Raw genomic sequence first — 14060 nt, 5'->3', positions numbered from 1 at the left:
CAAGGTCCTGTTTTTTCATCTGACTGCCATGCTGGGGAACAGAAACAGATGTTCCCATTTGTCTTTTGGTGTGGCTCAAAATCATTTACATTTGCTGGCCTAAAATGACACGACATGTCATTTGCCACTTTTTCCATCTCCTTTGGAGTGAGTGACAGATCGCTGTTCAATTACCAGTATAATGAAAAAGCAGATATTGCGAGGACAGTTTTCACCTAAAGGAAATGCAATCGCCAGTTGCTGCAGTAGTGGAAAAAGAAGGATGGCAGACACTGTAGAAGCCATCCAGTAAGAAAAGACATTTTTAGTATTAATAACATCAAGGGGAAGACTCAAGGGAAATGCACAGGGTCTGGCTTTCCTGCCTGGAGAAAAGGAGAGCAGGGGTGAATAAAAATATGGTGAAAAACAGGCTTGCTTCTCTTCTAAAATATGTTTTCAGTTCTTTGCCTTGAGCATGTGCTACTTAAAGCCTTCTCATTTTCTCAGCACCCAGCTCCAATGGAGAGCAATAATTACTGAAAGCCTCTTCAGTAGAAGACACTTAGTGAGAGGTTCATTAGAAAAAAAAAAAAGGGGGGGGGGGGGAAATGTTTGTCAAATGCTTTGGGATTAGCCACTTTTCCAGCCAACAGTTGGCTTTCTTACCGGTGTGTTCTTACTCCGCTTCCTCCCTTTCTCCTGAGATGAAGAGGTTCTCCAGGCCAAACAGAGCTTAACCCTTCGCTCTGCGAGTCACTGCCTTCAGGATCAGTTGCCCGGTCTTAATTTTTTAGTGTTTGTCTTTCTCTAATTCTAGCAAAGTCACTTCGCAGGCACAACATGTACTTTCCGTATGCTGATCAAGATTAATTCTCATGTCGTAGTCCAGTCAGTCTGTTAGACTGGGTCAGAGTACAAGAGGTGAAACTTTTGCTTAAAGTCTTCTACATTTTTCTTTCGAGAGGAACAAAATGAAGTGTTACATGGAAAACGTGTTAAGAATCCAATATACAGTGCTGTAATTATCATTCCATTATTCCAGTTTTAAACAGTGAACCCCTAGTGAAATAATAGCCTTAGGATGGACAAAATGTACTGATGAATATGTGCACTGTCCAATAATCTGGTAAAGGAGGTGACCTGTTAAGCTTTCTTTTGAGGTGTAAGTTGGGTATGGGAAAGTGACTTTAAAAAAAGGTGTAGTCCCTCGAAATAAATATGAATGAGTCCCTTAAATACTGTATTTTAGCCAAATAACTCATGGTTAAAGTCATGCTTATTATAATGGGTGTAGCAACAAGTATCATCTAGAGTTGTGGCTTTGCGTTGTGAATGCAGTAAGGTAATTGCTGAGATGATCTTCAGTGATGTATTGGTAGCTACTGTTTATGCCTGACCTGCTTTTTCTGAATATGAAGTCCTTCTGTGCGAAGCGAAACGTTGCACTTGGCCATAATGAAATCCTTTCTGTTTTGGCACCGCGTGTTTAACAGTGATGCAATACTCTCTTTCGATCTGACTTAATGGTAAAGATTTTTCAGGTGTCACTGCGCTATTTTGTTACAGTATTGTCTTGAACGTACTGTTCCTTTCTGCAGCTCTCCAGCTAGACGACTTTATCCGTCTGAAACACAGCCTGGTGACATAAAGGATTTTTTTCCTTATTTATTAATCGTCTGCTGCAAAGCTTGCAAAGTCCCAGAGCTGTGTTTTAAAAGAGAAGGGGCAGGGGGAGAGAAGAGTTTGCCTTCTAGCAGGGCTAACTTTCTGATTTGCGTGCAGTCCTTGTATTGTGCGTGGACAGGCAGAATGATTTAAAGGGAGTGGGGGAGAAAAACCCAGCTGGTTTTATCAAGCCCTTTTGGTCATCCATGTAATGCAATTTTTTACAGGTTAGAGCTCACTAATGTCATAAGAAACGACTATTTCTAGCCATCCGTTAAGGCTGGTTAAAGTCGGGGCGGAGAGCTACCAGGCGGGCAGGAGGCCCGAGCCATGGCCATCAGCTGTTTCCTGCCTGCCTCGCCGGTCACAGGCCGGGTGTGAAACTCCTGCTCCATCTCTTCTGAGAGCGGCTCTGTGGGGGGCTGGCCGGGAAACACTTCTCCACGAGTCCCATCTGCTGGATGCCGAGATGTATTGCCTGCTGGAGAGAGCGCGAGCATCATACCTCAGCCTCTAAATCTTAGCCGAGTGCAGCGTGCAACCAGGAGATGCACGCTTGCTTCTGAAAAACATGCCCTTCCTCTGTTTTTCTTCCATCCACCTAATTGCATTTGGGTTGCTGCTGTTCTCTTCAACAGGCTCCATGTGTTAAGTAAAGCAAGGTGGCAGCGCGAAGAACTTCAACCGTGTTGCTTTAGAGAAGCTGTAATCAGAAAAACCCAGGAGCCAGAAAAGATCACAGCAAAAAATATGCGTATCATTATCGAGCCATTTACAGGCCTGGGAATGAATTTCCTTTCTCCCAGCGTATATGCTCAGCAGTCAGTTTTTCAAATGCCTCATTAAGGCTGGTAGTCAGCTGCTCTCGCCGTCTTTCTCGCCATGCTGGAAGAGAGGGAGCACAGCCATCGCATCTGATCCAGCCTGCTGCACGGCAGCCTCTAATGTTGTTATGAAGCTAAAAGAGTGTTCTCCATCACTGAAAGTACACATTTCCCGATATGTTTCTGAGCGGGCCAAGCGAAGGTTAAGAGAGCTTGGTCTCACGTCCATAGTCTGGCTTTCCCCAGGGTATTACTTTTCTCTGTGGTAATTCACTGTTTGGTACCTGCCTTCAGAAAGGGTGCTGGAGGGAGGAAAATGGATAACGAATGCGAATGCAAAGTAGTGGAGAAAATTGGGAACGAATGTGAATGTAAAAAGGGGGGAAATGCATTAAATCCTAGCAATCTCACTGTGGTTTATTTTGCCCTCTCCTTTGCAGTCATTTGTGATGCATTTTGATACTTTATGTTAAGTGGTGTTGAGCCTTTTGCTTTAAAATAAAATTCAGGCAATTCTCCCTCTCCTCCTCTTACCTTCCATAGCTATTAAAGTAGGTTCTGCAATCTGAAGCACAGCCACTTCAAGGCTCTTGTGGAAATGTTACTGGAGGAAAATAATCCTAGAAAAAAATCTTTAGAAAATAAATAGAATAAGATCAAACAACAATTTTATCTGTTGCAGACAGTGTTTAGGGAAAGATATGTTTATTTTGTGTACAGATATTTCTCATGTGCCTACTAAGGTAAAAATCTTTAATCTAACCCCCCTTCCCCAGATGGAAATGTGACGTTTTTAAATGTAGCTGGTTATGTTTGCCATTTGTTCAGTTTACCTTTTCCTCTCTCCCCTTTTATCACAGGGCCTTGCTGTAAATGAGCAGTTTGAGCTGCGTTGGTGACAATTAATATTGCTGCTGCTGTTACCAATAAACAGACGCATCATAACTAATTGTAGTGTGGTTTTCTTGATAGGTGGTAACAGCACAGAGGAGAAGCAAAACATGGAAGACACTGAGGGCCCGAGCCGAGAAGCAGGTAAGTGCACAGTTCCTTAAAGGACTCTGAGGTTTTATCCACCCTGGAACAATAACCCTCATCAATGCTACTGAGGGAACACATTTGTAGATTTTCACCAGATTAGCTCCGAGCTCGTGCAAGTCTCCAATTATAGACCACAACTCCATTCATTATGAATGAATGAATTGCAATGCAGGAATACAGATTTCCCTCTTTAACCTATCAACTCCACATTCCCTCTTTAAAGTGGATAACCTCTAGCTGATCCTCTAACTAGAGAGAAATATTTCTACTTCTCTGTCTACGCCAGAGTAGCACTCTGCATACAATACAAAAGGGGGGGGAGGGGTGGGAGGATGGGGTAGAAGGGGAGCAGGGGGCAGGGAAGGAAATTTGGGAAAGGTGGAAGCAGTCTTTCTGTACCGAGAACCATACTTCTAAAGTTTTCAGGTTTCAATAAATTGTCTACACAAGTCTCTGGGGTTATGAAGATTTAAATCCATACAGAAAGACATTACAGATACTGTGAACAAATGCCAGAGTTCATGAGCAGTGGATTTTGCAGATGGCATGATTATAAATTACGTATTACAAGGTAGCAAGTTCAGTATTTTAAAATGCAATGTCACTCCATGTTTGCAATAGATTTTTTTCTATATTTTTTCCATTTCTAGTTATATTTTTAATTGTACCCAACTCTGTTCAATGCAAAAGACTTAAGAATTAAGCAGTTATCAAAAGAGCTGATGTAGCAATCAAAATGCTTGTAAATACCCTTCTTTCCTAAGATTTCTTTTCGTAGCATTACCTGCAATACAATACGTTTCCTGGTTATTTTTTTCCCATAGTAGTGCAGGATGCTACCTTAATTCACAGAGCATGAAACAGTTTTATAGAGAGCTATCTTTTTAATCAGACTTAAAGATCGTTATCAATATGTGGAAAACTGAGCTGAAGAAGGCCAGCCAGTAAATGCAGCAGAAAAAAATAGGAAGCCTGGAGTCTTGTCTGATCTGTTTTGCATACTGTATCATGACTCTTTCCAGAAGAGGAGCTCATTTAACGAGGGCCCTTGTTTGTCCCACACGGTGAGCACTATGCATGTGGTAGCGCAGCATTTCTCCCTGCTCTCCCCTGGGCAGTCTTCTGCAACCGTGTGTTAACAGCTGATGCTGGTGGCCTCAAGTACTTGAAGTCCCTCTGTATTTTTTGTTGCCTTTGTCTCTGCTTCTTTACATCCCCACGCGTGGCAGGCAGTGTGAGGTGAGGACATAGGCACACAGCACTCTAGCTTTGGACTGGGGCCCTTTATCCTCCCCAGGATAAGCATGCTGGGCTATTTTGTATGCGCTGAAGGACAACCATGTTTCCTTTCCTGGGTTTTTACTGTTATGCTGGTCGGGCAGAAGTGCGGAAGGAGTTGACCTGTCTCAATTCAGGCTCTGTTTTTAATCTCTTGCTAGGCAGGGGGATCTCTTTGCTCAAGCAATGCAGAGCTTTTAACTGTACCAAATATTGCTTGGCTCCTAGCTCAGGATTACTCCAGCTGCAGAGATTCCTGTTAAACTCAGTTATGTTACTGTCTATAGATGCCAAATATAGCCCACTGTACTTGTCAACTGTATTGACTCTGATGGTATGTATATTTCCTTGGTGTTTTGATTTGCAAAACAGCTGGAGTGAATGTGATACGTTTCATTTTTCCCAAGAGAAGTGAGGGAAATGCACGTCTCTTAATTATTACTTTGCTGCTGGAGGTGTGTTAAATGCATTGTGTTTTTTCTTTTTTTTTCTTTCTTTTCCAAAACTGTCATTATGACTTGTTATGTTAGAAGCTGTCATACCTGGTTTATCAGAGATATCGCGTATGCTCTTGTGCTATCTCATATTGGTAGTCATGTTTTGTTACTCTCATGAAGAGTGTTAAAGAAAGGATCCAGACTTTTTAAGTCCCAAATCCAGAAAACGTCATGTTGCAGGAACTCGCCTAAAGACAGCATTGTTCCTACGCATGAATCACCTCCTCAGACGCAAGCACACAGCGTTACAGAAAAAAATTATTTGACTTAACATTTATCGCTACTGGTTCACCTACTGATAAGAACAGAGAGGTGTACAATTACCTCCAGTGAGTAATGTTCAGCTGATGAATTGCTGCCACTTTCCACATTCCTCAACTGGGGAGATAAAACATCATCAGTAATTTCTAGGGTTGCTGCTTCTGTTCCCTTCCTTGGTGGTGTAGGAAATGACCTGATATTCTAAGATACACGGTTGTGTGGCTAAAACAGTTCTAAACACCATGAAAGATAATTGTAAGGAGCAATCTCTTCAAATGTTGAAGTTCTTATTTGTATTTTCTAAACCAAAAGGCATAACCTTCATCTGAGTATGACAAATCAAAAATCATTACTTTAATATCGTAAAAGAAAACATTGGGGAAAAAAATAGAAACTGTAGTCTTAGCCAGTCCATTACATAAAGATTTATATATTCTTATTACATAGTGCATGAAAAAGCCAGTTATAGCATACAAAGACTGGCCTAAAATAGTTCAGCTATTACATTGTTGTTTTTTTTTTTATAATCTGGCCTCTGTCCTATCATCAGTGAACTTCACAGTTAAGATGTGGAAAACAAAATGGCAGGTGGTTCAGAGCTCTTGTTTCAAGCTTGTTAAAAATATTCAATGAGTATATTGAGGGAAGGGGGGGGGGCTTCAGAATCACCAGAGGCAAGTCTTGTGAAAGAAAAGAAAGAATAAAAATGAAAGCAGATTTCCAAAGTTTTTAGCTAACAAAAATTGCCAAGAAAAAGCTACTGTGAAGGTGAAAAAAGTCTGTTAAATTCAGGTACTAATTACTAATTTAATCTATTAAAGATCATGGTTTTAGCAGCATGCTCTGACATTCAACATCTATGCACCACAGATTTTCAGGGACTTGCTAAATTTCGGGCCTGATTTACGAAAGCTTCTGTTTTCAGGAAAGCGTTTGCATTTAATCATTTTGATTCCAACGGGATTCACGGACATGATTAAAGTTAAAGAATGGCTTAATTGTTTTTTTCTCAAAATAGATGGATTAAATGAAAAAAGGAATCTCAAAGCAACAAGCACAGCAGCCTATTCATGAAATTGATAGCTGTTCCTCTCTCTCTATTATGGGAAATTGAAATATGGACTTTAACTGGCAGTACTGTAATCTAAGTTTACCCCTGGCTTAGGGAAGACAATCAGACCAGTAATGGCCAGAGAATACAGCGTGAATGGACCGAAGCCCAGAAAATCAAATTCAAGTATAGTATCGTGCTTCAGATAAGGTGTAATGCCTTTTTTTTTTTTCCAGTAAACCAGTTCATTATTTTGCCATCTAATGAATAACGTCTCTTTAATTTCCTTGGTTCTTATAGATGAGACGAAACCTTCAGCTGTAGCCAGCCTATCATCATCAGAAGCCACAGAGCCATGTGAGGATAAAGGTACAGATTGTAAATTACATTGCAAAATACCCAATCCCAAGAGGACGTTTCATAAAACTGTATTTTTCTTTGTCTGGAAATTGCTAAAATCACAGTTAAACCATACAGAAATAGGTAAATGCTTGGATTTTGATTTACAAAAGTCTTTGTAATAAAACTACTTGGCACCAGCTGTTGTGCTGGTAGGAGAGATGCCATGAATTCCTAAGTCCCCTTGTTATGGAGGTAATACTGCAATATCATACATGACATGTCAGAAATTAGCCTGAAGCTTGGGTTCGCTGTGATGACTCACACGCGTAAAGTTAAGCGTGCGCATCTATCTCAGCTGTGTTAGCTCCCTATTCAGTGCTCTCCTGATGGGGAAAAAGAAAAACACAATAGCTATAAACACATCAAGAGGAGACAGAAGGAATTGAAGTCATAATTGAGAGGGAGAAAGTAATGTTTATCTTGTGCAGACTGTGCTGGGCACTCAGATCATTTAGTTTGTGATAAATATTTGAAAGTGTCACGGGGCCAAATGACAGGGAGTTTAGGAAACAAGAAAGAGAGATGATCTAATTTAAATGTTTCAAGCTGAGATTTTTCCTGTGGAGTTGTTGGTTTACAGATAGGAACCAGTGCACAGACCTACTGTTTTTGATACTGTTATGATATCACGCTATTAATTGCTTGTGCCACTCTATGGTTTTTGGCATTTGGGGGGGTGGAAGGGGGGTGTCAGGAGAAAGCCTGGGTGATTTATAAAATGTTCGCTACTGGTAATTCAAAACAGGAGTTGTGCTATCTATAATAAATGCAGTCCATCAGTACAACCTTCAAGAAAGCCTAATAGAAAATTTTAATGCATTTTACTGAGATAACATAATTATTAACATCCATTAACTTATTTATTTTAAAAGATCGAATGTTTAATTCAGCGTTACTGCTTGACTCTCTTCTCATTTTTCTAGATAAGTGTGACAGGGTGTGAGATCTTGCCCTTTTGTTCCAAAAGAACATGCTAGAGAGCCCACATACTTACCTGATTATGAGTTCAAAGCCTTGCACAGGTTGATTTAAGTGCTCTCTCAACTGATTGATTGATACTGTGGGGAAAAAAAGCCCTCAAACCCTTGCCAGAGTACTGGCTTTTGCTATCGATATCTTCACAGATTAAGGTCATGGCAAGGCTAGTTTAAGGCAGGAATACTGATAGATTCAGCCCCAGCCATAGCAGGCAATTACCTGTCACTCATCGCTCTTTTCTCAGTGACACTTGGCCTTTTTATGTATACTGTATTTATGTGATCACCCATTGGATGTGCTTTTTGATGCTGTGTGATGTGAGGCCCACGGTGGGTTTTTGGATTAGGATTTCTTGTTGTTGTTGTGTGCAGTCTTTACCAAAGATCCAAATGTTTTGCTAGTGCTTTGCGTGCTTGTTCATGACTATGACATCCGTGCCTTTTGATATGCTGTTCAGTGACCATCTCTGTGGTTTTTTGATGCTCCCGTTTTTTGACCTTTTGTATTAGTTGCCTCTTCTCGGGAAAGTAGCTGTCTTTGTGTTATGCCTCTCGCTTTTCCTATAGTGTTCTAAGAGAATAATGTTTTCGCCTCTTCTCTCAAGAGGCTGGCAGAAGAAGAGATGGTAACCTGAGAAGCCCAAAGGGTCATTACTCTTGGATGTCCTACTTCTCCTCAAAAATAAGACAGAAAGCATCTGGTAGGGGAAAAGGAGTGAGACAGACTCTCCTCCATATATTTTGTGTGTAAAGTCATGCTAGTACAAAGGAAGGAATGGTGGGGAAGAGAGCCTGTTTCGGAATTAGGTTGCTAGTTATTTAAGGGAAAACCAAGAGTTTTGAACGATGAGACTGCCGCATCCATCAGGCCATGGTTTTAATCCTTATTTGCATTAGTATATTCTCAATTTTTCAGATTTTAGATGTTGAATTAGTTTAACACTGAATACTGGTGTTACAAAAAACCTGCTACTGCTTGGGAAATGGCACTTTTACAAAATCCTGGCATTTCTGAAAACACCTGCTGCTCCCAAAATAAATTTCAGCCTTCAAATTGTTTGCCCACTGAGTTAACGCAACTAAAACCTGCCAGGTTCTGGAACATACTCATTTCTGTAGTTTATCCTCAGCTAAATGACCTGGATGTAAAGCATTCAAAGAAATTATGTTTTTCTATTCCTTTCACCTAATTACCATGGAACGAGATTTGTAGTGAAGAAGTCTGGGCCACAAACTTCCAAAATGCATGGTTTAAACCACTCAGAATAGGAGGTTTCCAAGCCTGCTGTGGCAGTTCAGCAGTCTCTCTAATGCCAGTTCTGGTGAGTGCACGGAAACGTGTATTTTGACTTGGATTAGCATCAGCTAGTAAGTTTTCCACTCCTTTTTTCCCCCCCACATATCTCTGGGATCAGAAAATAGTGAGCACACTGAAATGCTTCCTTTCTGTTCTAAAACGTGCGGCTGCTCAAAACGGATGCCGCTGTCTCTCAGCCTGAACATCGTGGCTTGGCAGGCCAGATACAGTGATAAATTTTTTCTCTCCCTTGGTTAGAATTATTTCTGTGATGACTTTTATCATAGCTCTCAATGAATATTGCCAGTGGCAGACTGTCACGAAAAGGCTTCTGCCAGTCCCACAGTAGCACAGCTCAACACTTTTTGGTAGGGTCTGTGGCAGAAAATGGTAGGTCTCACGCAAACCCACGCTCTAATTCAGGAACATGTTCCTGATCAGGAGAGCACTTTAACTGGTTGGGAATTTATTCAAGTGTTAATTTTCTTCTCTTCCAAGGGGCTTTTGAAGCACACGCATCTATGCTATCATGAAGTTCTAATATTTTTTCTTAACTGGAGCCTTCTTTATCCTTTATTTATTTATTTATTTAAAGGGAAGGGAAAGGATGGGAAAAGGGAAGTACAGTTCATAATAGAATGTGCTGAACAATGCAGGAATAATGCTTCAAGGAGCTCTGATGGAAAATGAAAATCTACTGTGGGATTACATGTCCCACATTATTGTGTGCTCGTATCTCTCCTGTCATTCATTAGAGAGTTCATTAAAAAAAAGTTCATGTGGGCACAGTTCACATGTGGTCTTTGAAAAGACGGAACTTCCTGAGTGCCCTGTCCTCAGGAAGCAAAGCAGAATAGTCGTATTACAAGAATATCAAGACATTTGATGTTATGCTGTGGAGGTGTCCTCTTACTTCAGCCTGTGCCAAGCTTCTCTTTCCACTGTCTGGAAATAGAGCAAAGAAATGTTGCAATTTTACCCTTGAAAACTTGCATGCATATCTATTAGCTCTCGAGGAGAGAGCTGACACCTCTCGGCAGCACCTTCGTAGCGCTTCATTACTGTGCATATGGAAGTAGATCCTTTTATACACAGCGTGTTTCAACTTAGAGATGCTCCTCTTTATGAAGTGGAAGGACAGAAGAAAGTGATTAAGGCCATTAATGTTTATGCAGCAGATAAAACATGTATCAGACAGGCTGCACTCAGTCTGGAATGCCTGTCCACACAAGATTGTGCTGGGACTACCAACTCGTTTTAAATGGACCGAGTGAGTGTGTGAGAGAGTGTGTATTCTTCATTTGCTTCTCATATACCTGTCCTACCGATTATTATTTAACCTGACTTAATGATGGGGCTTTCTGGCAGAAAAATGAAAAAAGGGAATGGATTTAGCACAGATAAAGAATGAAGTCCCCATTATGTAATCATGGGAAAGTTTCTGTGCACAATACACTGATTTTAATTCATTAGCACTTAATAAGAACTGAATTTTCATTTGAAGGTCAACTAAATTAAATCATATGCTAATTAATTTTAAAAATAAAGCAGCGATTAATTATTTCCAGGTGTTCACCAAAGTCTGCGCTCCTGCGGGAGTGCCATTTAAAGCAAGTCACTATTTGTCTATGTTCTTCGAAATGGAGTCAGGTTCAGTCAGCTGGAGAGTTTATGATGTCAGAGACTGCATTAGGTATATGCCTTGGCTAGAGTTGAGCCCTAAAAACTCACTTTGTACAACCCAGAAGCCTGCAAGTATCTTGCGTGTAAAACATACAGGATATATAATTCCTGTTTGGCCTGCTGTAGTTCTCACCATGGAAAAATCTTGGTGTCCTAAAGACATAAATGATTGAGAAGGGATAACCGGAAAGATATAGCATTTCAAATCCAGGGGAGCTGGGTAAATTGGCATAAATTAGACATTGATGAGTGGGTGAAGCAGACTGACTGGAAGGGCAGTGTGCTCAAAAAGAGGTGTTTAAAATCAGCTCTTAAGTATATATTAAGACATCTGAATGAATGACCCGATTTTCAGAAGTGCTGAGCGCTCAGCAGCCACCAATGAAATGTTTTTACTTTACCCTTGGGCTATGATTAGGCCTGGAAAATTTCAGCCTGAAAAAATTCAATTATAGGTAACTGAGAAAGAACCTTTTTAAATGGAAGAGTTTCAACACCCCCAACTGTAGCTGTGGCTCCGCGTGCCAGCTGCAGGGATAACATTTTTCTCGCCCTTGGTTAGAATGATTTCGGTGAAAGCAAATTGGCTAACGCAAGCTAAGTGATGTGGTGGGGGGGGGGGGTTATTTATTTATTTTTATTTTCAACCAGGTACATAACCATCAACATCCAACCAAATGCCTGTTCTCTTAGCACCATCGTAATGGTCAGTGTGAGCTGTACGTGATGCAGGTTACTCACTTTTCCTTTTAATCTGACCTATCTGTAGCATTGTGCATCCAGACAGGGTCAAGGCCATAAACTACTTGAGATATTTCTGCTTTACCATTCTCCTGTACAGGCAGCTGCAACAGCTGACACTAATCTGCTTAGCTGGTTTATTTAAATCCTACTTATTTTTAAATATTAGCTGACCTGAAGCCATCCAGCTGCGCTCCCGTCAGCCTGACCATCACCTACTCCTTCCAGCTCCTCTCTCCTACCTTCAGTCGGGCAGCACCTTCTCCTGGGAAGGGTCTAACTGAGACCACCAGGTTTTTCTCAGTGTTTTCCTTACCCAGTGCCCCATGCAATGGGCCCTGCCCTGGCAGCAGCAGCAGGGTGCCCACAGTTATCTTACCAACTGCACCTGAAATGTCTCTTGTGGACAGAAGGAGAAGTTAGAGGAGATGCCCTTCTGGCAGCTGGAAGCATGAGCGAGTGTGAGCGTTACCCGCTGGACCCCCACCTGGGGAGATGAAGTGCCTGCTGTATTACCTGAACACTTGCAAAAATCTCTCTACAGGTTGTTGCACCTAAAAAGGTCTGTTTTACCAAGCCATATAAACTTGGGCTCAAATAAATCTAATCCGTCATAAAGATAGATTAAAATGAAATCTTGGTGGATATAAAAATAACATTTTAAAGTCAAAGCTCAAGAATATCTCCCTAACTTCTTATAAATCACCATTTTATAGTACTTCATTTTAACACATTTTCCTCGGTTTATGAGGCAAAAGAATACCCTAATCATGTGGCAGCCTCCGTGCACACCATTACCTGTAATTTTAGACGCCTGCTTGATTTCTTTCACTCTGGAAATATTCCAGTCATTTTTCACAGTATCATGCTTAAAAAATAAAATGCACTGAACCTGCTTCTTTCATAATGGCCAGCTTTTTCCCTCTTTAATCGTCTTACAGCTCCCTAAAATGTGGTGATTTATCTATGCTGTGTGCAGGACCCAGGTGTGTTGCACATTAGAAATGACTCAGTAAATAAGCCATACAGAGAGTAGCTGGGGAAGTGAATTTTAAAAGATCATTAAAACCACTTAACATTCAGATCTTACCATTTCTCCTCTTCCTAAGCATTTGCAAAATTTTGTTTGAGCAGTGTTGCTTTGTACAGTCAAAAAAAAAAAACCACACATGAATGACATGGAAAAACAGGGGGTTTTATGCAGTCTTTATACAAAATAATGCCTGATTATTGGCAGGAAGGGTAGAATTGATAGCTTATTGCAAGTTACACAGTTTTCTTGGAGTTGAAGTCAACATGCAGTTGGTATATTAGAACAGTAATGTGTGTGGTGAGTATTCTGACCCTCTTACTTAACGTCCAAATATTTTCTACATGATTTTTTAAAGGCTGGGGTTAATTCCCAGGTCCATGTAGCCACACAACTCCACGAGATAGTTGTTTCAATACAATGGAGGGGTGCAGAGCAAGCGGGGTCATAGCGAGCGCTCCTTACGTGGATACTGCCACTGCAGGTAAAGCAGCCACCAGGTAAAAGCGGGTTTGAAGGAATTAATCGGTTTTACACTCAGATGTTCATAAGCACTTCATTGCTTTATGTGCAGTAGATGAAAGTGGCCTATCTTTGATTCATTTATGTCACTAAATGTCATGTTTGGTTCATTTGTGTGTGACCAGTGATGACACCAGGAACCGTGCTACAATGCAGTATCAGAAGCACTGCTTACTTTCAGTCCCTCCTGGTGGAATGCTAACCCTTTACAGCCCCAAAGCGAATGGTGCCCCATGTACATCACCAAAAAAACAAACCTACTTTGCTGAGAAATGATACCCTCACTAGAGTTCTCGGTGCAACTTGGCAGATGAGTAGCTGTGTTAGGAGATGACTGACACTGCTTTATACTATTTAAAAAATCTGCTTTATACCATTTATACCACTGCTTTATACCATTTAAAAAATCAGAGTTAGTTCCTAGCCATTTGGTGGTGGATGAAGGCTGTAGGGATGTCCAGAGCTTGTGCGGACATGGAGTCTTTTAGGACTATCATACTGGCTTAAGCCCAGTTCTGGATGGCTCTAGAGGACTAAGTCAGCACAGAAGACCACCTCTTCCTGAGCAATACTGCTACCCTACTGAAAACTTGCGAAGAGAAACTTGTATTTAGTCAGCATTTGTGGTATTCCCACCACTGCTTGCCAACTGAAACAGATGCAGCGTTCTTGCCTCGTATCCAATTTGGGACCAGCTTTTATTGACCTGTGCATTTAATCTTACATTTTTTACTCTTGCCTGCCTGAGATTTTCTTCATAAATCTGGGTTTATTCCTTTGCTTTATTTTATTCTTGTTAATCCTAAAAG

At 40.9% G+C, this 14060-nt stretch overlaps 1 protein-coding gene across 10 annotated transcripts in view; it reads left to right on the top strand.

The window, feature by feature from the left end:
- Window positions 1–14060, top strand: part of MACROD2 (mono-ADP ribosylhydrolase 2) — an 861442-nt gene that overhangs the window by 807378 nt on the left and 40004 nt on the right. For all 10 annotated transcript variants that reach the window (XM_080587154.1, XM_080587152.1, XM_080587161.1 and 7 more), the window contains 2 exons: window positions 3444–3506; window positions 6900–6968. In XM_080587154.1, coding sequence (XP_080443280.1) covers window positions 3444–3506; window positions 6900–6968 — 132 coding nt within the window. The remainder of the gene's footprint in view (window positions 1–3443; window positions 3507–6899; window positions 6969–14060) is intronic.

Source organism: Anser brachyrhynchus, assembly GCF_964034855.1.
Source record: "Anser brachyrhynchus genome assembly, chromosome: 3".
Taxonomy (NCBI): domain Eukaryota; kingdom Metazoa; phylum Chordata; class Aves; order Anseriformes; family Anatidae; genus Anser; species Anser brachyrhynchus.
Note: the sequence above shows the minus strand (reverse complement) of the source record. Positions and strands in the feature narration are given on the sequence as shown.